The 26,145-nt window shown below is 28.9% G+C and overlaps 2 protein-coding genes across 6 annotated transcripts in view; one reads left to right on the top strand and one right to left on the bottom strand.

Annotated features, from left to right (window-relative positions):
- LOC105253070 (protein bicaudal C homolog 1-B) overlaps nt 1–26,145 on the top strand; it is a 30,223-nt gene that overhangs the window by 978 nt on the left and 3,100 nt on the right. For 2 of the 5 annotated variants that reach the window (XM_025408432.1, XM_025408433.1), the window contains exons 1-9: nt 1,014–1,232; nt 3,067–3,101; nt 13,632–13,701; nt 19,611–19,690; nt 22,950–23,165; nt 23,926–24,165; nt 24,461–24,679; nt 25,009–25,312; nt 25,638–26,009. In XM_025408432.1, coding sequence (XP_025264217.1) covers nt 1,019–1,232; nt 3,067–3,101; nt 13,632–13,701; nt 19,611–19,690; nt 22,950–23,165; nt 23,926–24,165; nt 24,461–24,679; nt 25,009–25,312; nt 25,638–26,009 — 1,750 coding nt within the window. In that variant the 5' untranslated portion in view covers nt 1,014–1,018. The other 3 variants (XM_011260855.3, XM_011260859.3, XM_011260858.3) reach the window with 3 other exon arrangements.
- Nucleotides 1,034–26,145, bottom strand: part of LOC105253071 (peroxisome biogenesis factor 2) — a 34,830-nt gene continuing 9,718 nt past the window's right edge. Inside the window, exon 3 of the mRNA XM_011260861.3 lies at nt 1,034–1,213. The gene's annotated coding sequence lies outside the window, so the exon portion shown is untranslated. The remainder of the gene's footprint in view (nt 1,214–26,145) is intronic.

Below are 26,145 nucleotides of genomic sequence, written 5' to 3' on the forward strand. Positions count from 1 at the left end.
TCAATTTCGAATTCGAGAAAAATAATAGCAATAATAATGAAGTAGCAATAACACTTTGGATAACATGTTAAATTTAAATATTATTATTTAAATATTATATTAATACATCTCATAATTAAGGATTTAATTAGAGATCATGGGACGTTTAATGATCGTCGAATTTGTCAGATTAATTTGTACTTGTCTGTAGAATATAAAATTACACCTACGTGACTCGTCGTTGGTATTGCCTATACGTGATATTTACCTTTTTTTTCATATAGATTATGAAACATGCAAGAGCAAACAAACCGTCTTTTGCTTGGAATAATGAAAGAATTTCAGCGAATTTGCTGCATGCGGAAGAAAACGTTAAATTTTATAAGTAAACAAAAAGTTTATAAATAATACAGAAATTTAGTTCGCTTTCTCTGAACAGGACTTTTACTTGGCAGGGCAATAGAACGAGCTGTTATAGACACCATGAGAAATGCTGTGTAACTTATGCGCCGGAGAGACAGTTCACGTGATCCTGATTATCGTGATTCGTGTGATTCTGATTAAATCCTCGTGGCGTACGCGTGGCGATGGACAATACATGACCGCATCTTTTCACAGGTCATCGCGAATCATGACGAAAGTCGCGTTTCCACCCCCCCAGAACGACATTCACGTGGAAATAAACTCGATGCGGGCGTCGAAATCCAGCAAAAGATCCAGCAAAAGAAAAATATAATTATTTATATAATTATTTAAAATATAATTATTTAATTGATATCAAATGTATATGAGTGTGTATATGTGTGTATGACACTCAACAGAAGAAAGATATCCCTTTTTATAGATCGCAGTCAATTTAGCGAGAGTCCTATCGATCGGATTTAATTCTTTCAGACGGATAGAGAACGAATAAAATGTACAACATTTAGTTTCTATTTCGAGCATCTTTGCTATGTTGGCAGCGTCGCGACGTGGGTGAGGTAGGCGGAGGTCGCGACGGACGCGTCGCTCGTCGGACGGCAGGATGAGGCCCGACGAGATGGTGGTGAATAATAGCGAACAACGGCGGGCAGCGGAGACGATGTCGGAGACGTCGGAGGGCACCGCGACCACCAGCGTGTCCGGCAAGTCCGGCTACGAAAGCCGCGAGGAACTCCGCGATCTCGCGGCCCTGCTGGGCATCAGCGATCCTGAGGACCTGCACCAGGAGCGCTTCCGGGTGGACCGTCGTAAGCTGGAACAAATGCTTCTCGGTGAGTGGCGCTCTAAATTAACTTATCTCGCTGAATCGCGGATTGCGTCAATATTTTACAGAATGACGTGTGCAAAAATAATCCGGCCTTGGCGGCAAGTTTAATATGAAAGAATTGGATTAGCGAGAAAAAGATGAAAGAAAAATGATAGTAAATTACATGATAAATGTAAATTAAAAATTCTAAAGTATGTGTAAATTCCTCTCTCTCTCTTTCTTGAAGCTATAAGTTATGTTTGAAGAGAAAAGTATGATATATATATTATCATGAATCGATAATATTATTATGAACATATAATTATTTGAAATAGCATATGGCATTGATAGAAAGCAGATTGAATTGAATAAATGATCATGAAGAATTTGATTGACTTAAATACGTTATAGAAAATGTAAAAGGATCAATCCAATCTGCTTATCGTAGCGTTGAATATGTAAAGTATCCAAAGACTATTCGCACTTTCTCCTGAGCACAAATATTATATCAGATTACGGGAGAAGGCAAAGAGAAGTCGAGGGGAGGAGGTTACCAAAGAAAGTAGAGATATTACAAAAATAGGCATCACACAAATAAGTCAAGTAGAACGATTTGTTTTTTCAACCGTGCTCATTAAAGATCAGTGAATTAAAAAGATGAATACATGATATTATTTTTCCAAGCAAACTTTAAATTAATAAATTGATAATTAATATTCGTCGCATACATATACTTCACAATAGCATCTATTATTTTTATTACGACTCATCATTTCTCTAATACGAGGATTTAATAATCGGCCTTGCATGATCGCTACCGTATTCAGTGTTAAATCACACTCCATACGAGCCACAATCTCGACAATAACTTCGCCGTTATGTATTTCACGCTTAACCTTTCCTCGTTCTCGATACACTAGACACTCCAGTGTCCTTTATTGCTTTATTGCTTCTGGAGTGTCCATAACACTCGAGAAGCGGAACGAGTCTCCACATGTGCGATGTCTACTTTCGCTTTCCCATCGAACTCGATTCCTTTTCGTCACCTTTTCGTGCTGGCGAAAGCGAAAAATTTCCCGACCAATCAAACAACAAGAATATCACAATTTCAAAAATGTTGAAAAAACCTTACAAAATTTTGCAAATAGTATTTTATCAAATATTTCATTCGATAAGCAATTAATATATTAAAAAATAAAATTTACATTTACGGAATTATTGTTTTTATATTATTATTATTTAATCAATACAAAGGCTTAAAAGTTATTTTGACAAAATAGAACGTTTTTTTATTATACTTTTTATACATCGATCCTTATGCGAAACTTTGAAAAATTTTATATTAAATTACAACATATTCTTATATGTTTAATATAATAATGTTGATTTTTACTTGAATGTTAACTCTTAATCAGCTTGCCTTAGCTTATTCGAAAAAACTGATAGTGGTTTCTTCTAATCGTTCGTTTTATTACTGCTATTTGCATATGCGAAATATACCTGGAATCATTTAAATAGACTAGACAGCTTGTTTGTAAACGGGATTACATAGCAGCTGTCAAGCCTCTTATGTTTTTGTGTCTTATAATATCGTTCGAAGATCGCGATGTAATGATGTATGAATCTATTCTGTTTATTGAATACGCATATTGATAGGAATTTTCATAATTTTATAACAAAACATAAGACAGAAATCTACGATTATCTAAATTATCTAGCGAATTATTGAAGCTAGAATTTTTTACATCATAATAAAATAAAATAAAAATAAATAAATATAGAAGTAAAGATATAAAAAAAATAATTTCCGAGTTTAACAGAACATCCAATATTTTTAATTTTATTCTTTGCATTTACAGGTGATGTCAAACCGGCGGATACTTTCTTCCATAGTGTAAGTTTTTTTGTCTCAATCTTTTTAGACGCGAACTATTTTTGTTAAAAAATATAGTAAATTAATTTCTAGAACTAATGTATTCCATAGAATTATCTCTCTTTCTTTCTACATATATATATATATATATATATATATATATATATATATACATATGTAGAAAGAAAGAGAAAGAGAATTCTATCTTAGACTTAATCGTTCCAATTCTTGATATTTTTACAATTTTTATATTTTTAATAATTAGCATCATCTACTTTTGATTAAAAAAAGAAAAAGAATATAAGAATATAATAATAAGAGAAAGATAATGAAGAGTAATTATGTATTATTATTATGTGTTTAACAATAAGCTTATCCACATTATCCGCATTACGAGAAATATCAAAGATGAATACTGACATTTCATTGATTTGTTTGCTTAACCCTTGGCACGAAAAAGTCTCATCGCGAAGATTTCATTGATCGATTAGTGAGAACTTTCTATTCAACTACTGCTGACAGGCGACACGTAAGATAAATCGTGATAGTAGATGATGCAACTCCTTTCTCTTAGCTACAAAAGAGATCTTTCTTGATGTAAAATCAGTAAAAGTTTCTTGTCACTTGTGCCGTTTTAATTATATGGTTTTTAAAATATATTTTATCAAAATGCATAATAATCAAAATGCTATAAATTTATTTTTTTAAATAAATACAGATAAATCAAAGAGAAATAAAATAAATTATAATAAATTAATTATAAAATAAATCTATAAATTATTATAAATTATAATAAATTATAAAATAAATCTATAAAAATTGATTTTTATCATGCAATTTTATGTCGAATTTAGGAGACATTTAATAATATATTCCATACAATTATTTATTTTTTTATATTATACATCATTTTTTATTCGCTAAAAATCACTGTAATAAATCACTGGTTACATTATTCGACTTGAAAGAAAGAAACATTGTGTTCATTGTTATTATATCTGAATTATATGGATATCAAGGGAATTACAAATAATATATATAATTTCTGTAACTTTCACTCTGTAGGAAGTAAATGTAGAAACGTACGATTATGATAAGTGATTCTTCATTTAATTGCTACATACGAATTACTTCCGACAAGAAGTCGGAGTTTTTTCGTGTCGGTCAGACAACGAAATTGAATTTCTTCTTTTTCACGTTTATGAGAAAGAATTCTACGATTTTTGCCAAAGATGGAAACTTTGCTTCATGGCATGTCGGCATGACACGAAGAGGTTAAAGAAATTATCGTATGATTAACTCGACCGATTTCGCTAATCGCTTAAAGCTATACGGACGTAGGCAAACCGTCTCCTCATCGAGGCAGCGTCGCACTGACCTTGCGATTATACGAAAGTGAAAGAGGCTATTTTTACATATCTTCGCCTCTTGCGTCGCAACACGCGATAACTCGCGTTACGTTGTCCAAGCTGCGATTGCTCACGATTCCTTTGCTGATAGCAGCAACCTACAAGCTTCTCTTTTGATTTTAGAATTTCGACAACTCAATCATCGATTGTAATTTTATACAGAATTGATTAAAATTTCTTGCTTTAATTAATGATTTTGATTTGATGAACTTGATTTTTTTATTTAATCTTTTGCGATTTGTCTCACATTTTGTGATATATACTAATGGTAGAACAGAAGATAATTAAGAAGATAAGTCACATAAGTGTACATAAATTACAAGGAGGAAAAATTGTTTGCATATAAATATACTCCTAAACAAAATTAACGAATAATTTTTTTCACTTTTTCTTTAAAAGCTGATATTTAAATTTTGACGAAAAATTTTAAAGAAAAAGTGAAAAAAATTATGCGTTAATTTTGTACAGGAGTATATAACAGTAAAATATAAGAAATATTATATAAATATGTATTTTTGTTAAATTCAGAGGATTACACAAATCAAGTTTCTTTATTAAATCAAAATTAACGAAGATATCAAAACATTTGTTATTCAAATCAAAATGATCAAGTTAAAGTGACTGTCGAAATGGGAATCAGATATTCCATTTTACGGAAGAATCGGTAGCAATCGATTTCCGCGACGACAATATATGAAAAATCTAGATTACAACGTGGGGAAATTTGAGCGAGCACGCAAAGAAACTCGTTCTCTTCTTCGTCTTCCTCTTCGTCATGTGTGATAACTCGAAATTACAATCATAGCGAAATGAGCCTATAGCAGGAAGCTTACGGATCGGACGTAACACTATATACTTTCTCCGTCTATTCTCCTTGTTTTTCTCGTTTACCCGATAATTCAACAGAGAAAAGTGATTGGCGAATCGTGCTTGATTCTCGCACAAATAAGAGTGTGATTGAGGAATCGCGTAATCGTGATAACGACAGGAAGTGTCTCGACGATTGAATAATACATTTTTATCTAATTAAACTTGAATTAAATACGAGAGAAAATCGTTAGAAGTTGCAAGATGGAATAATTTTGAATGAAATTGTGAGATTTACAATGATGTATCAAAATTTAATCATAGTTATAATAAATATATTGCATAATTTTTATTTAATTTTGATTTAATGGCTCATTTAATTATGTGTAATATTGATTACACATAATTAAATGAGGCATTAAATCATAAAAATTATGATGAATTATGTGTAATAATATTACACTTACATTTCTATTTTTAATAATATTTTTAATAATATTTTTCTTGAAACTTTGGTAATTTATTAATTTACAAATAATCTTGAATTTAAATCTTTCAGTATTAATCATTAAAACAGGAAATGTATTTATTCAACGAAATTATTTAGCAGGTGAGGGATTCCGTATTGTTAAAAAGAGAATAAGAAATAAAACTTTACGAAAGGATTGCGTCCGTCGAAGAACGTGAACATTCCACGTGTCTTACAACGTTCACCGAGCAAGTTCGAAGGCAATGTTCGCGCTTATCCTTATCGTTACGGGTTGCGTAAGGGGGAGGGGCTGGAAATACATGGGTCGATTATTTATAGAGCGGCTTTAACGGCACCACGTTCTTCCCGTCGTTCCATTCCTCCACTTTTAAATAATTACATATCACGATACACATGCGGACACAAGCCGCATTATTATCGCCAATATGTACGAGAATTTTATCGAACACGCATTATATAGAATGACGCACTTTAAATGTGATGATTATATCGTTTTCCATCTCTCTTTTTTTAATGACGACACCGTCATTATAACACCAAAATGTAATCCGCTGTTGGCTCTCAATAACAATAAGAGAATATCGTAGTCGGATTTATGCTAATTAATGCTTTTGTATATACCTGCTTTTCGGTGAGATAGGCGTATTGATTTTGTAATATGCAAATAGATAAACATTTTTAAGCATTTATGAATAGTATATAATCATCGAGATTTTTATAATCAATTCTTTGACGTGAACTTTTTTTGAATTGAAATCGATTTGAAATAAATAACTAAATAAATAAATACATGATTCAAAAAATGCTTAAAATTAAAGATAAAAATAACGCACAAGAAAATCCAAATATTTTGTATATTCTTCTGCATGAAATTCGTGGAATATTTGATCAATACGTAACTAATGTTACATAGCTTGCGCAATTTACTTATCAGCTGCACATTCGTTCATTCATCCTATCGATTAAATAATAATTTAAACATGCATTTCACACATTTTTTATCTATGTGTATTTTCGCAAAATCTAATATTGCACAAACATACGCATGAAATATTATATAATTCGCAATCTTTAGTCCAGCAGTTCTTCGATATTAACTTGTCAAATTAGAGTTGCAATTTGCTGAAGTTATATATGCGCAATCTGCAGCAACATACGCGATTAAAATGATTCGCAGTAATAATAATGTGTGATAACGGATGACACGTGACCGGAAAGCATTCGTAAATATTTTAGGCCAGAAATTAATTTATCAAGATCAGATTGCATCAAAATACCGGTTATTTATCAATGTATTACGATATCGCGTCTCTATAAACAATATTTCTATTAATATAGAATCTATTAATATAGCATCTATTAATATAGCATCTATTAATATAGAATCTATTAATATAGTATCTATTAATATAGAATCTATCAATATATTTTATTAATATTAGAAAAAGAAAAAAAATTTCGAAAATTCTATAATTTTCTCAATTCTTATGTATGCAATAAATATTATCTTGTTTTAACAAAATATCTTACCTATTACGCAAGTGAATATATATGTATACTTTAATCTAATCTAGTATTTTTTTTAGCAATTAAACGGTGAAAGTTTGTGATATGAAGACTCTTACGTATGTCAATTTTAAAATGTGATACAGAATAAGTAAATATTTTGTGCGGCAATAACATACTATTAATACTCTAACCGCGTATCACTGATAGATTCAATCTTTATCATTTAAGTAAGATCAGCAACTTTTCTTATTGCGAATATATATTGCGAATATATATATATATATATCAAGTAAATCTTAAATGCACCAAATTTGCATCGATTAATATAGCACATTAAAAAAGTTGTGATGTCAGCTTGAAAATTTAAGAAAATAAGTTTTTGTGAATTTATCTTAATTTTCTAGAATTTTTCAATTTTACAATATTGTGTAAATTTGTTATTTATGTAGTATCAAGGTTAATTATAGGATTGTCATCAATTGAGTGATTAATGAAATAGTATAAAAGTTATATAAAGAGTGAATCAATAAATTATTTACATCTCTTCATCAATCTTCTTTCATTCGTTAACTTTGTTGTGCAATCGATGTACATGCGATTGAACGATATTTTCATATCGAATCGCTCCTCGCATATTTATTCTCTAATCAGTGACTCGTGCTAACTGATACAGTCCCGTATGTCTTCACAATAATTTTGTTTATTACAACGATGCACAGTCTCCGCAATTTTATTGGAAAAAAGATATACTCTTACTCGCGTAATTTCAATCTTCATTATTTTATTTAAAAAAACACGCACTATAATATAACCATGCCATAAGAAATTGTAAAAGGTTCGGGTCCGTTCCTTTCAAAAGTGCCTTCAATCCTCAAGGGAAAAAATAAATGATCTTTATCCATAACCATGCTATAACAATACAGATGTGACAATAGCAAACAAACAATATCTGCATAATTTTAATACAAAAATACTTTTTTAATATTAACATTTTTCTAATATTAGAAAAAAAATATTTTGTGAAATAAAAGCCAAATCGTAAATAACAATAAAGAAGAAAAAATATAAAAATAAAAATTTCAAGATACCGAGAGATTATTAATTAAGATTATTAATTAAATTAGCATTGGTAATTATATTGATATAATCTTATGTCAGAACAAAATTATATTTTTTTACAAGATTTAATTTTGAATTAATTAAGACACAAAACACACACACAACACACAAAGAGCAATCCTATTCTGGGTAACATCAGAAATCACAATAGCTTTATCATACTAATATTATTACTACTACTATCAATTTTAATTTAAAGATAAAGATACAATTAAAGATAAAGATAAAGATAAAGATTAAATTTCTAGGATATTTAACAAGATTCTGATACATTTGTATTTGATTTCTTTATATATCAATATAAAGATAAAAATAAAGATAAAGATAAAGATTAAATTTCCAGGATATTTAACAAGATTCTTATACATTTGTATTTGATTTCTTTATATATTTAATTTTGAGAATGATAAAAAATGTAAAAGTATAGAGTTTCGAATTTTCAAATAAATATAAAGTTTCGATTTCTATATTATGATGAATGTGTTCGATGTAGAAAAAATCTAGCCGTAAAAATAAAATATAATTGACAGATTAAGTAAGCTAATTTATGAGACAAATATAAAGATTTAGATAAAAACAATTTAAGCATTATTTAAAACAAAAATATGAATAAAAAGATAATTCTTTTGTTTCAAAGATATAAATATAAAAGATAAATATAAAAGATAAAAATATAAAAGATAAATGTAATAAATATATAAGATTTTCTTATAGCAAAGCGAAAAATTTTTAATAAAACAGATACTTTACTGTTGAAATTTATATATGAAGAAAATTGATTTACTATTTTAGTCAAAGCGTTATTTGTTTGATGATGGGATAATGATCAATTTATTATTATAGCAAATTAAACAAAGAAAATAGAAAAAAAATTTCTTTGTATTTTATATCATGTAGATGTTTCCTGAAAGATTTCTGACAGGAAAATTGTATGTGAGCAAATAAGTTATTTCAAATTTTAACTCACACATATACGCATAATTGCAAGATTTTTACTATTTTTTTCTCTTTGTCGTTTTTCACTACAATTGTGTATATAAATGATACGATTTTATTGCAAGCAGGCTGTTTTTCAAGTTTACTCAACCTATAAACAGGTTCGTAAAATTTTTCTGGTTTTCTTTAGAATTTATAGAAATATAGAGAGATTTACAGGAATGCTTATATACAGGGTGTCTCTGAATTTAGTGCCAAAATTGATACAAAGGCTTTAGGACATGCAAAAAAGTTAAAATGTTAATAATCGAAAATATTAATAAATATATGTCCGTAAAAATTTTTCCGTTGACTTCGAGATACACTTTCTAACACGAACTAATAGATTGTTTCAAGCATTTTGGAAAATATTTGGAGTGTATTGAAGTCGACGGAAGAATTTCTGAGCATCTTTTGTAAAGCTTTAAACAAACATTATTTAAAGAACATTAAACAACATTTATTTCAATTTATATTATCTTAAAAAAACATCTTTATTACCTTATAACTCCAAAATTGTTCGAATTCGGACATATGTTTGTCCTGAAGCCGTTGTATTGAATTTGGCATTGAATTCAGAGACATCCTGTATATACATATATACTGTAAATATTGCCCCCTTTGTCAGGTAAAGCATTGCTTTATGAAAGCGTACAAATATCTACCAGTGTATCTAACGATCCCTAAAAGAATAATGACAAAATTCTTTTCAAAGACTTTTCTTATTAAAAGAAAAGTTTCTTTTTAGAAAATATCTTTCTAAAACTTTCAATTTTATAAATAGAAATTTTTTTTACATTATGAAAACAAAATGGATAATAAATTGAAAGGATTAGGCTCTAAAATGAATAATGCCTCTAACAGATACAAATTTTAAAGTGACAATACCGTGAAATTAAATTTGATATATTATCTTTTCTCAAATAATACAATATTAATGTAATTTGTATAACAATTCCATATTTTTTCTTAAAAACAACTGTATGTTTTCTTTACACCAATTGATTCCTCTCATTATTTTGTACATAAAAGTATTAAGGTAAGATAATCGAAAAATGAATATTTTACAAAATATTTTATAGTTTATGTAAAATTAAGAAATGATTTCAAGCCTCATAAAAAGTACTTCAATAATGAATAAATAATGTATAAATTTATATAAAATAATGTATAAATTTAATAATGTAAAGCAAAAAAATTGAAAATCAGGATATTTTAATGATTTTATATTCTCGCGCGCGTCGTAATAAATTTTAAAAGTTATCGCGTACCAAATGATATAAATACACATATAACATGCGAGCGTCTCAACCAATGACACGAACGGTATATGATTCATTTATGTTATTCCACAGAATTTATGGATATTCAGTGGTCGACATGTTTACTATGTTAATGTGCTTATATAAGCTTACATAGTCGTAAAGAAAAATATTGCAATTATTTATTCCAGATTAATTTTAAAAAAAGTACTCCGTTCTTATAATTTTTGGGCAAAAATTTATCGAAATACAAAAAATATTGTAATATTTTGATCGTGGCTTAATGCTAAGTTTAAATTAATAAACATCATTAATCGTTTGACGAACATATGATGAAATAATATATAATATATAATGAAATTTCTAATCATTAAAATATAAATCTTAAAAATGAAAAGATGGAAATTCGAAAACACAACAGCTCGAAACGATTAGAAATTTTGAAGTCATATCTAGATTATCATTAATTAAAGCGACTTGAATGAATGTGAAAATATACGTCCTTTAATTTAAGTATACGTTGAGCGACATAATATTATTTTAATGCAATGCTCAGAAAGAGAAAGGGCTTAGAAAGAGAGAGAAAAAAGGGAAGGGAAAATTTGATGAAAGAAAAAAGAAAAGCAGGATCACAATGACGAGAAGAGTAAACGACACGAAGTAAGTGGTGTGGAGAAGTGGAGTCGTGATTGAAGGTGGGGTAAGCGAGAAGTAGTGGGAGATGGAGTCGACCAGAACGACCATTATATTATCTCGCTAGTCAGTCAGTCTTCTTCGCGTCGGTGATCTCGTGGTATAATCTTACAAATTTTAATTTTCAAATTTTCTCAAAAACTTCAATTATTCACGTGCAACCTTGAATTGATGTTATAAATAAGTTCGAGAGAAGAAGAAATAAACGAATGATTTGAAACTGTAAGTTTATTTATTGTGATGTTTTAAAAGGTGATTCAGATGCATCGAGTGATAGTTAAGTGGAGCACAGTGATACAAGGATTCGCAACTGATAATCACGATCAAAATTGAAAATTAATCAGTGGCCTTCGACACAGTGCCCAAGTAGTTCGAAACAGTTCACGATTAGAAATTATCCTCTTTCCTTGCATTATCAGAGATTAAATGTGAGATCGAAAAATTCGCGGCGAGAATTATTTTTACGGCGAGGTGAATCTCGAAACAAGATTAAACGAGATCTTCCGGAATCTTCCGTGATCAGCGGTGAAAGTAAATTTATGCTTCGATCTATTCGTGATAGAATCATCTCAGTGTTTGTTGCAGTCAACAAATGACGAAGTTATTGTTATCGTGACAGTGATTCATTCCTTTCTCTATTTAGAAAATGAAAATGCTATTCTATTTTCTTTAAGTTTTAAAACCATTTAATACCAAACGTGATCTTTCTCTTTTACAACCTTAAGAACCTTAAAAGCTCCTCCGCCTTAATTTTTCTACTTTCACATTGATTCTTCGAAAAGGCCTCATAAATCACCTACCTACAACCTACATCGAAGAAGAAAATGACCGTGGTAAAAATTTTTGCAGTTGTAGGAACAAACTAAATTTTAAGTAGTTCATAGTGAGCAGCCGAAGACCACAGTTCGTGTTTAGAGAACCTTGTTCAATTTAGTCTTCTTATATCGTGAATATATAGCATATTGTAAATTAAACTATGATAAATAACAATTTACAATTCGTAACAGTAAGTTAAGAATTACTTCAAGTATTAATTTTAGATTTTAATCAGTTTTGCCTTGATTTTACTTAGAGTTACAGAATAAGTAATTCACGATTTTTATGGTTTTATGTTTAGAAATTCATAGCTTAAACTGCTTTTTTGTGAGTTCCTGATTCGAGTTTTCTTTGCCTAAAGTGAGTGAGCGCGCATGTGCATACATATACAGATATATATTCACTTTAAAAATAGTTACCTTTTATCTAAAGTTAGAAGAAGAAGGTGTCAGAGTTTAATAATTTAAAGAGATCAGGACTTGTTTAAAGATAGAAACTGTATATAGAACGAATAAGAGTTCTTAGCTAGACGACGGAATCTTTGACAAAGAGTAAATTTTTCGTAAATAAAAATTTAATCGCAACTTATTTTCTAATCTTTGAAAAAATCTAGAATTAGATATAGTAATTTTAAATTTCGCATAAAATTCGATCAAAATAAAGATAAAGGTTGAAAACAGATAAGAAAAATTATTTCGTCGTATATTATGTGAGTTTAAAAATATCTAAAATTTTTAATTTAAATTTATATAGATTTTTTAAATAATTTTTACCATTAACCGATTAATTAAAGAATATATTAGTTTTATAGCGTACTATATGTGTGGAGATTATTCAATAATATTTATCTATGATAAATAACAATTAATTGGCAATTAAAAATAAATCTATTTATTTAGAATTAGGAGGATTATATATATTAATGAAATAAGATCCTCTTGAGAAAATTATATAAAAATGAAATAACTCGGAAAATTAAAAAATCTCAAAAGTACATATAAAGGTGAAAGAAATTATGTTCTCTTTACACATATAAATTATATATAAAAATATATAAAACCGAGGAATTAACGTATAACATTCTTGATAATTAGAAACTATGAAAATTAAATATTAAAATTACACAAAAAAATAAGATAATTCAAAATTACATCATAAATGCTTTTTAAATAATGATGAATCATTATCATTTTCATTATTTAAATATTATAAAAAACTTAAAATGTTGTTAGAAAAATAAAGAGATATATATATAATCATTCGTCTATTAAATTAAACAATTAAAAGGTAATTTTAAAAGCTATCTACAAAAAAAGAAACTGAAAATGCTTCGAATTTTTTTACAATCTTTTGGTTGAGTTAGGTTAAGTACACGTGCGTATGTATTCGAAAAAAAAATTTAATAGATAGTATTAATCATATAATCAATTATTAATCATCGATTATTAATATCGATTTCATATTGTTACAGGTTATGGAAAGAACGAATACTATCATTACGTGGCCATCGCGATTGAAGATCGGGGCAAAGTCGAAGAAAGGTATGAGATTTATCAAACATGTGATCGTCTGATGTAATCCAGTGCAATCGATGTGTCACTTATCGATTACACATGTTAGAAAAGAGTTCATTGAAAGAATGTTTACAATAGATTTTTATCATATCGCATTGGAGTTTTATGTACACATGCAAAATGCGAGTTGGCAATTACTCCAAAAAATAGTTAAACGTTTAGACAGTTTTTGTAGTGTAACTTTGTGTAATTTCCTCATATAATTACTGTAATTACATTAATAAAGTAAAATCTTTATATTACTTATTTTTATATTACTTATATATTTATATGTAAAGCGAAAATGTTACTATCTTACAAGCTATTAGTTTAATTACAGTAATCATAATAATGGAATGTTGTTAATTGTCTTAGTATTATAAATATTTTTTTCACGTTTCTTTTGATAAATAAGAAACAATGTTAAATTTCAAATGGTTGAGTCATTTCAATTTAAATTAGTACAACATCATCATCATCACCGCATATTGACGAATGTTACACATACACAAAATATGTATGATTAGACAATATGATTAGACATATTATTGTTTTTTATTTAATTTTAAGAAACTTTTAATAGAAATTTTAAACAAGTTCTATCATTTCTAATTTAATAATTAGATTATTCTTAAAATCACTAATAGCAAGTCATAAGAAATTGTGCAAAAAAAAATAATTTTTTAACTTTAAAAGAAGAATCTATTTTTAAAAAGTAATGTTTTCTTTCTAAAGTTCGTACGAAGTTTGTTTAAAAATATCTGCGAATTCAAGAATAATAGTGTGTAACAATTTTCTACGTGGAATCAAGAAAAACGATACGTTAGCAGAAGTTCTCGAAAGCAACAAAATTAAGATTTTCGAGTTATCTGTTCTTGAAAAACTTGAAAAATGATTCAAAAATCACATTTTACGAACCCCCGCTGAATTCGTCACATTCAAATTCGCAGTCGATTACACGCGTCATTGTTCGCGGATTACGTCAATCGAACGGGTCGTGCCTCTTTGTCAGCTGACGTTTTGAACGAGTTTTTGCACACGTTGCTTTACGATCGCTATTTAAAATTTTGTCGTCGATGTTGTGTAATCATACACTGCCGAAAAAAATTCTGTACACTTTGCAGAAAATCTTTAGATTAATTCTATCCCATTAAAACAGAAATAGAAAAGTTAGAATTTTGATAGAAATTTAATTTCAATTTAATTAAAATTAGATTTAATTCTTCTTTCACAATTTTATTAAAAAAGTTCTGAGATTCATAAGAGAAAAGAAAGTAATTAAACAATAGAGAGAGAATCGTGAATATGTTTCATAATATCATTTTAGTCATGAGTCATTTTACAACTTGCTAACTTTGTAGCGACTCATTAAAAATAATTACGAAAAGAATCATCAAAATAAAAGTTTTTAAATAAGGAAACAATTTCCATATTTAATTACGAAAAAATAAATATTCAAGGATTCTAAATAGATCTTAAATAAGGAAACAATTTCCATTTAATTACGAAAAAATAAATATTCAAGGATTCTAAATAGATCTTCTGTAACGATTGATTAGTTGGTTGTGCGAATATTTTTCAGGTCAATCGTAAGATATTATTTTTCACTTATCTCTCGACAAATAAATTACGCGTCGCGTGAATCGACCCATCGCTCACTCGCTCAAACCAATATTCGATCGGACTTTGTGGAAATTTTTCGGTGATTCATGCCGCCTTCGTGATCTGAACAACTGTTGCATCTCTCTTCATCCCCTCTATCGTGCTTTCTTGCTTGTTTTGTTTTCTTTTACGAAACCATGTGTGGCAACATATGTAATATAGTATAAATAAACTCGCATATCTTGTTGCTCCTCATGACTCCAAGTTATCATCAGAATGCACGAGTTATTCTATAAATATATATACGGTGCGGATGCATGATACGGATTATAATATTAATGAGACATTTACAAGTTTTATTCCGATCATTTTAATAATTTCTCAAACGTAATTGCGAAAACGTCGATAACTGGCAGGAATTTGTTGTTAAACTTCGTAGAATTTATTCAAATCTATTGATTATTTGATTATTGATTGCCTACATATAAATTTTATATTCTGCTATTTCTTCTATAAAATAAAATTTGAAATTATTGTCGTTTTAATTATATAAAAAAATTTTCAATTTCTTAAATAAAAGTAAATATTTTCTTAGTATTTAATTAAATTGAATTGAAAAAATATAATTTAATTTAAAAAATATAAAATTTTCCAAAGTAAAATTTTAAGAAATGATAAATTAAAACAATATAAAATATAGAAAATAACCAAGCCTTAAAAAAGAAAAAAATTTTAAAGATTTCATTGCAATTTAGTCACGTAAGTACAGCTTAATCAAGTAATATATAATCTTTAATTAAAAAAAGATAAATTACATATTTAATTTAATAATCGTATTTAAAATACAATCTCCTGATTTTATCGACATATAGATTTTACATTTCAGGCAACGACTGGGTCAAATTGATTCACAACATGCGCTTTCAAGGTCAATAGATGTATATCAAGTTATCTGTTCAATGCCGCGATAGGATATCTTCTCGCGATTTGACCCGCTCTCGAAACCATCATCGCATATTTTGCGCAGCAAGATCAGTGAGATTCTAGTCGAGCCAAACCAGTCAAATAATTGTCTGTGATCAAATTAGACGTCAATCAGTATCATGCAGCCGCTCTAATTTTCTCCGCGTGTCTCGAGTCACGTAAGCCACATTGTTTTCGGGCGATAAAATATATATAAAGCTTTAAAATGTAATATGATACAATATCTAATATTACTCTATCTAATATTACTCTATCTAATACTCTATCTAATACTCTATCTAATACTCCATCTAATACTCTATTAGTATCTTAATCTATAATATCTATTGCTCTAATTCCTGAAAAAGAAAAATATGGTTCATAATAACTACTAAGAAAAATGGTTCATAATGACAAACTAGAGAAAAGAAATAAAAATAAAAATTAAAAATTTGAGCGAACTTTTATTTAGAAAAATACATATTTGCCACTATTTGATAAATTTTATATCTTTATTATTTATACGTTCTAAAAATTTAAAATCAAGAATAACAAAAATAGGAACATAAGAAAGATATATTTATTTCATTTAAAATCGGAGAGTTATATGATTAATATAAATAATTTTCTGAGTAAATGTTATATCGGAGTTGCATTTATTGTTAGGTATATCCACGGATATCGAGAAATGCATGTTTTTCTTGTTTACAAAGTACACAAAAGAAAACTCGAAAACCAGATATCGCGTGACTTCATATTATTACTGTTTTATCACATTGTCCGATTAGTTTCTTTCTTGAGATTGAGATCGAAGAAATTTATAGGATTATCAGTAAGAGGAAATATTGTAAGAAGAAGTGCTTTATTCCACTTAATTAAATTCACTTAAAATTTAAGAGCAGGGATTCTTCTTAGAAACTTGTATACAGGATAGCTAATGAAATAAATTGTTAATATAAAGAGGCATATTCTGGGACGAACTAAATTTTTTTTAAATATGTGATTGTTTTTCTTATAAAAAAATGTCAAAATAAAATATCTAAATAATTAATATCTATTTTTGTAGATTATACATTATTTTTATATTGTTGTTTCATTATTAAAACATAGTTCTGATTGAATCTCGGATTCGAATGTATGTTTGTTAAATAATTTTTATAATTTACTCTTATACTTATACTTATACTCTTTACTATATACTTATTATTATAATTTCTCTTTATGTTTCAACATTATCATTGTCTTTTTTCGTATAAATTCCATATGCAGTTTTCTCTTCCAAAAATTTATCAAAATACATAACGATATACATTCTAACTTTTTCAAGGTCTATCATTTAGATTATATTAGACCTCCTGCACTTCTTGTTATTGCAACGACAACTTCTTATCGCTTGTACAAACAGGGGACTCGTCGATTTTCTATGCGCGACATAGCTAAAGAGGTCAGGTCAGGCCTTAAAGTCTTGCGCCGAAGAATCCGCTACCGTCGCGTCGGTTCTAAAAATAATCCGAATAGCCGCGAGAAGTGATAGATGATCGCTCTTACGTAGCATTTTCAAGAGCCACCTAAGCGTTTATGATCGAAAAGAAAATCGCGCTCCGATTTTTAAAACAGCAGTACATAATATATTGTGTTGTTTTCCTTGTCTCTTACATAATTATTACCCAAAAGAAAAAAAGAGATAGAAAGAGAGAAAGAAAAGATTAAAGGCAAATGTTATGATGTAAAAATATTAATGAAGCAATGTGATATCGTTTTGAAAAGTTTTTATAATATATTTTATTCTAGAGGGAAATTTTTTGTTAATGAATTTATTCAATCGAAACTTCATAATTGCCAATTTTAAAAAATTTCACAAATTTAATAGTGATAGCTTGATAATTAAACACTCAATTTAATTTTTATTCGAATAAATCTATCCTTAATATTAACTCAAGATTAACATTTTATTATTTCGTGAAAAATCTCTAATATTTATTATTAAATAAATGCATAATTACTTGTGTGGGAAAATTCGTTAAAAAAAATTCCACTCCTTCTATTAACACAGCACAGTCACGTATTTCACATAAACGTAACATGTTTAAGAATTATTTTCTATTTTATACATATTGCTTATTCATGTTAATAATTAATACTTAATTTTCAATCAATAGATAAATTATTAAATCGTATATATGAGAGATAAGAAACGAACAACGAGCGAAACGTATGTACGCATCATTATGCAGTTCATGACCCATCATAGCACTCGACTTTGGAATACGTATACAGTCGAAGGTCTTGTATTCAGGAAGAAGCGCGTCACGAATACTAAAAGTGACTTCGAAAGATCTTTATCTTTCTTAACATCGTATTATTTTCGTAATTCTACGTATTATAATTTTTTAGAATTTTAAATTTATGTTAACGAAAAAAGATCTCGTCGATGTAATTTTGATGATATCAAATTTGACAATATGCATATCTATCGACAGAAATTCACTAACTTGTTGTTGACATATAAAAATCATTATTTTTATTGAATTAGTATTAGCGTTATTTTGGTACATGTGCTGATGGAGTCATTGCTGCACATCTAATCAGGTAAGTAATGAGTTCGTCGTCTTTACGATGGAATTATTCTCTCTCTCTCTCTCTCTCTCTCTCTCTCTCTATATATATATATATATATATATATATATATATATATATATATACACGCATTTCAAGGAAAAATTTAACTTGTAACAAACTAAATATTTTCGATAATTGATATTGATAATAATATATTATCATCGATAAATATGTATATATTGATGATAATATATTATCGATATATTTAACTTCTGTCTACTAATATCGGTTGTTACGAGTTGAAAAATTTTTTCTTGGAACGCGTTGTATATGCATAAGAGTCATTCCATCGTAAAGACGACGAACTCATTATTTGCCTGATTAGAAACTCGGTTTGAGTGAAACAGTATCGGTGAATATCGTCGATAAAATTTTATTGATAATCTTAATCTTTAAAACTAAAATTATTTGAGGTTTCCTTTTCCTTTCTCTTATATTAATTACTTTGAAAAATATAAATAAAAAATATATGAAAGTATAAAAATGTTCTTTTAAGAATTTGCTTTGCATTTTTTAAAAATCGAAAATACTTTTGTTACGTCAAAGAGATATATTATTTTTGATTTATCATCTATTTTTTTCCAGTTATGGAATAGAATTTATAACTAACGAGGACAATTATAATTGAATGTATAATGAAGCGATTTGTCATCACCTTTTTATACTCCCACGCAATCATCACTGCAATTCAACCTTCTGCCTCTTTTTTGCAGATCCGCATATAAAAGTCGCAGGACGATTAGATGACGTACGAGCAGCGAAAGAGAAGATAATGGAAGTTTTGGACACACGGGTAAGTATTCCTTTTTGACAAGATCGATAAGAATTAAGATGCATACGTCAGATTATTATTTATGCATAATGTTATGCATAATGAGTGCATTAGTATGCAATCAGTAATCAAAATGCATAACGCAACCGAATAATGCTATTGACAATGAATGTTTTGCCGTTTGGTCGGAGAAATAGAATCCCTTCGAAAAAATATGTCAGCGGAAATTCTTCAAATATTGAAACTGCAAATATCGGATAATTTTCGAGCCTTTCCTTACTAATTTCAATACAACATTGCTTCATTTGGTAAAATCTTCCGCCTCGCGATCAAATGCAAAATGCTTATTAATTTTATTATCATGATTGAAGGATGCGGCAAATATGATTACTCACATGACATGGAATAAGAAAACTACAAATGTGTTTCCCTTTTTCAATTATTCCAATTTTATTCAATTCACATTCATATGAATAAAATTGGAATAATTGAAAAGTAAAACACATAAAAAAGCAATAAAAATCAATATAAACTTTTTCAATTCAACTCTATGATATGTTTTAGAGAGTCAAAGTACGATATTAAATATTGTGAGCAATTTGGAAAATTAAAAAAGTAGATGAATTTTTATATAACTAAATGTCGAAAATATTTGGTATGATACTTAATATAATTTATAATCAGAATATATCATTCATAAAACAAAAAATATTTATGATAACGAATCAGAAAAGTTATCCAAGTATTCTGTGTAATTTATATAAGTCTTACGAATATAAGAATATATTTATATCTGTTATAAAAGATGCCGGAGGCAAAAAACAAACAAGTTTTCTATAAAACATCTTCATGCTTAACATATGAATAATAAGAAAAATATTAATAATTAATAAATCATCTATATTTATCTGATACAAGTGGAATCAGCAGCTGCCGATATTTAATTCGACAAGTTCTTATCGCATCGGGTCGTTAGACTTTCAAACCGGCTTCTTCGGCTTGCTTTTTTATAGTTTTTTCTCCGTGTTTTTTTATGCACGTTTCTGCTTAATTATCAGACACGTGTCGCAAGTAAGAAAGGTCGGGAGTAACAAGCGGTAGCGAGAAGGAAGGAGAACATGCAGGAAGAATGTTTTCTATTTATACGTTCGCGGTCACGAATTTTGAAACGAGAAAGCGAATCGTCGGACGTTTAGGCGAGCATCAAAGAGAAAGAGAGCGAAAGAGACTAAAGACCATTGCAAAACTACTAATGAGAGCGTAAGCATCTTGATTAGATATCTAACGTGCTCACTTTCTTAAAAACTCGAAGAAATAAAATCTTGAAAGTGAAAAAATTCGAGTTTAAATTAAATTGAGTGAAAAATTTATGATTTACATTAATGTATAAATAATTAGAATTAGATTGCATTAATTTTAAGAAAACTTAAATTTTGCAATTTTTTAATTAATTTCTTAAAGTTTTGCGAAAAGCGACTTGGATCACTGCTTGTTGTTCGTGTCGTATCCACGTATTCCCTCCCGGTTAAAAAAGCTTGTAAGAAGCGATGCGACGAGACCTCTTTTCGTTACCGTTAAATCGCCGGACTTGTCGCTTTTTGCTGGTCATACCGATCAATTCCTGTTACTTTGCATTCCTCGTTAACGTGCATTCCGACGTGTGCGCATTCCAGAGAATATACAAAGAAACATCATGAGAAAGATACCGATGAAAGGAACGTATTCCCTCTGAGAAACAAAGATAAAATTCCACTTTCGGTTTTCAGACACAAGAATCCTTTTCTTTACGGTTCGCTTGAGTCGCTTTTCTCCCGCATCGCACACATGGTTCTATGTATTTTAAAATAGATGCTAAGCTTTGCGTAAAACGTGCAAAAACAGCGAGACAGTGACACTATATACATAGCGCTAATTATGGATCGCGAATGGCGTGTAAATAGCATGTTATTATTTATAAAGAACACGTGTGTGCATTCAATGTCTTTCCGAGTTGAGGTAAGATGCCAATGTTCTGAATTTTGTGATCGCATCATCTGATTACGTCCTCAAAATTTGCTGAATATATGAAATATCATGTATAAAATGAAAAAAAAAATAGATAGACGGTCGTGTGAACTTTTATTATTAAATTTTAAAATCGTTATCAAAGTTAATATATTTATTAACATATCCTCCACTATTTACGCATAAACACACATTTTTTAGAAATTTTTAGAATAATTCTCTCTCTCTCTCTCTCTCTCTCTCTTTGAATTCATGAATTTTGCCTGAGTTATACATGAATTTTTTGATCGACAAAGTTTTGTCAAAGGATCTTCATCAGATTTGTTAGCACCATCTTATTATTTTTTCGCAAAGAGAAATTTGATAGTTGGTATCCTATTGTAAAAAAAAATAAATATTTTTATATATGTATAGAAATATTACAATTTTACTACTATACAATAAATACCAGATATTTTGAGATATTCTGGATATCTTTCGTAGAAGAAATATTGTATGGTGAGGAAGAAGTTTTACAAATTGCACGACGGCAGATCATGCGACGTAATCGCGTGACTTTATGTAATGCTCGGCCACGTGATATTTAAAATCACGCGCACATAAGTCATTTCGCGGCAAATCTCCGGCGCACGATACGCTTCGAGAAGCTCACGCATGGAGAGTCAACGATCTCGAAATTAATACAAAACGCAATGCGCATATCAATGGCCGAATAAGCTGAATAAATACAATATAAAAGAATGCTATCAGAAAATGCGTACTTTCTATCAATAATAATTTATTTTGAAAATTAATTTTTTCTTTGCGAAGATTTTATCGATCACTCGTTAATATAAAATTTATTTCATTTCAATTTCATTACACACATAAAGATATATTAATCCTCGATATAAATTTATTATCAAAAATTTTATCTATATCACTTTCATTGACAATTTTCTCAGAGATCATCATTATTGATATTTTTGTTTCATGTTAAAGTATTATAATTTTTGTTTTGTGTTAAAGTATATTTAAATATATTTATGTATATTTTTAATTAAGAACATACAAGAAGAATTTTATTTTCCCGAATTAGTAAATTTAATTTATTAAAGTAATATAATTTTTTATAACAACTGGGCCAAGAATATTTAATCATCAATAAAGTTAGTGAATTGAAATCAACAGATTACAATCAACGATAAAGATAATTAATAATACGATAGAATTAATAATAATAATAATATATTACATTTGGAAACAGACGATTAATCTCTTACAATTTGTCTTTTAGCAAAGTAACAGAGTGACCATGAAGTTGGACGTTAGTTACACTGACCATTCACATATCATCGGCAAGGGTGGTCTGACGATTAAGCGAGTGATGGAGGAAACTAGCTGTCATATCCATTTCCCAGATAGTAACCGTAGCAATCACCAGGATAAGAGCAATCAAGTCTCTATCGCTGGTGAGATGGAGAGCGTTGAACGTGCCCGCGCACGTGTTAGGGTAAGTTATCTTGCTTATGATATCTAACAATAAGATGTTTCAGAAGAAAGTTATATACTTTGTATAATATAATACCGGTTGCAATTATAATGAATATAGAAGAAATTCTTTTTTCAAAATCCAAAAGAATCTTTTTCTCAGTTAATTTATGTTAATTTATGTTACATACATTAATTGAGAAACTTGAGAACTTTTATTTCGGTATGTTTGTGTGTCATAATACCAAGACATATAATGTTACATTAAATATTGTATTTATGTTATGTAAAAAAATAATTTTGAGAATAAAAAATAAAGATTTTTGGGAGAAACTTTTATAGAAGTGGGTTAGCAACGACTAACAAACAGCATTAATGAATGAACGAACAAATATTCTGTAAAATCCATTCTTTAAATTATCTACAAAATTTGCAACAAAATTCAAAGTAGAATTTTATTTATAATATAATTTTATGTATCGTACATCCAATATATGTATATATTCTTATACTTATGTTATATTTCACATGTTTTCTGTATCATAGAATGCATAAGAAAATAATAAGCAGAATTTTAAATTTTCTCGAAAATTTTGCTGCGAATTATAAATCATTTACAGCGGACTTAATAAATAATATGCTTTTGTTTGTCTTTTATAAACATCTTCCGAATTTTAACAATAAAAATTTACATTCGCTGTTCGTTCATTTTTTGAATGCCCACTTTAAAAAAGAATGTTTGTAATAAAATATTGACTCATATTTTCATTTTCATATGTTAGAATCTGACACCTCTGATCTTTTCGTTCGAATTGCCTATAATGGGTGCATCGCAAAATACGCCAGACTGCAGTTCACCCTACGTCGTAAAGATACAGGAGAAGTACAATGTGCAAGTGATGTTTCGCACGAGACCGAAGCTACACGCCACCCAAGTGGTCGTTAAGGGATGTGAATGGGAGGTTTCTCAAGTCAAGGAGGCGACAGTTCTGTTAATCCGTTATATGTGTAAAAATCTAGCTGTGAGTAGTAAAAATGATCGAAAGAGTTTAATTTGTTTTCTCCTAAGGATTTGGGGAAATCAATCTTAACATTGAAAAAATTAAATTCTTAGGATTTCCTCAATTTTTTAAAAAAGCATGAAAGCATTTTGTTTTATCATTGTTCTGCATTTAACTCTCTTTAAATATTTTTAAATTTATGTCAATTTATTTTGTCACTTCTTTTAATTTTTATTTTTTTTAATATCGCTAAATTAATATGGAAAAAATCATAAAAGTTTTTCTTCGTTACATTTTCAAAAATTATTTTTCGTAGAGTCAAATCCAAGTACAAATGTCGATGGAGATCTCACCCCAACATCATAGCATCGTGCTAGGGAAACAGAGCAGCAATTTGAAAATGATAATGCAGCGTACCGCCACGCAAATTATGTTTCCCGATGCTGGCGATCCGAATATACCCAGTCTCAAAAAAAGCAATGTCACAATTACTGGCGCTATTCATAATGTTTACTTGGCTCGGCAACAATTAGTGGTAAGCAAATAAATTTACACATTCGAGATTTTATAATTAATCCCAATTTTTATATTTTCGTTTTCCTCAATATTAAAATTATACATGAATTTATTTTTTTCTAAAAATTTTATTAAAAGCTAATTTTTCTAACTTTATATTCTATATTGCAATTTTAAATTATTTCTTTTTAGATTTTATAAAATAATTACTGATTTAAAACTCCTAAATAAATAAATATACTTGATGTTTCGCGAAAGATTGTGTATATATTACGTATAGTATCTCTACGATTTGGTTCTTTCTGCGAATAAATGAAAAAAAAATAACATTACAATATATTTTTACAGGGATCATTACCATTAGTACTCATGTTTGACCTACCGGAGGATTCTATATCCGCTACCGTAGACACTGAAAAGATCTCTCAACTTATGCAATCTTTAGATGTGTTTATCAACGTTCGGCATAAGCCGAAACAAAGCACGCTTTCCGTGATTATTAAGGGGATTGAGAGAAATGCCGGTAATATTTACGAAGCGCGAAAACAACTGTTGGGACTGGACGAACCCAGAGTTCATGCCGAGATACCGGCTACATATCACATTCCGAACGCCGGCAGTATTTTCCAAAGTAATAATAGTAACGATATCAGTAAGTGTCCTCTATTAAAATCACTTGGAATCAGAATAATAGATACAGATAATCAAAACGTTCTATCTAAGTAAGAGTTTTAGATGATTCTAACACAGTTTTAGATGTACCCTGAAGTTTACAATTCAATCCAATAAAAATTTCAATATATTCATTTCAGAGTAAAATTATCTTGTATCTATAATTTTTATATATTTTCATAATTATCATAGTTTGACGAAAATAAATTTCGTATTACTTATCAATTAAAAAATTATTTAGAGAGAGATAATTATCAACGCCATTATCTTAATTCTTTCTTTTTTTGTTTTCTTTTTTTGACTAGGCAACAACAACAATATGATCAATAATGTGACAGATAATTTTTCGAGCATGTTGAATGTAAACACGCAAAATCCATCGTATTGCATGTCGCCAATTCCGCACTCGCCGAATTCCATGGGACTATCGTCGCACTGGGGCCTTGCTGCACATTATGTTCCATCCATGTGTGCGTATTCTCCTTACCCTCATTTGAACCACTTGCTGACAACGCAGCACATGTTGCACAACAATATAATGGGAACTTCTCATGGATTATCGAATCATATGTTACCTCCTGGTATTGGAACTTATCACTCTAATAGTGTATCGAGCAATTTTTCTAATATCCACGGTCTCAACGCTAATTTGACGGATAGTAAAGAAGGTGGCAGTGGTAAGTAATCAGTCTTCGATTTATTCTACATTCACTAATTTCAATTTTTTCACCAATATTCCATAAAAATTTCAATTTCCTTCACTTTTCAACTTTCACTTTCGTTACATCACGTATTTTCCTGAGAAGTATTTTT

Source organism: Camponotus floridanus, unplaced genomic scaffold (assembly GCF_003227725.1).
Source record: "Camponotus floridanus strain SB8 unplaced genomic scaffold, Cflo_v7.5 scaffold21, whole genome shotgun sequence".
NCBI classification, from domain to species: domain Eukaryota; kingdom Metazoa; phylum Arthropoda; class Insecta; order Hymenoptera; family Formicidae; genus Camponotus; species Camponotus floridanus.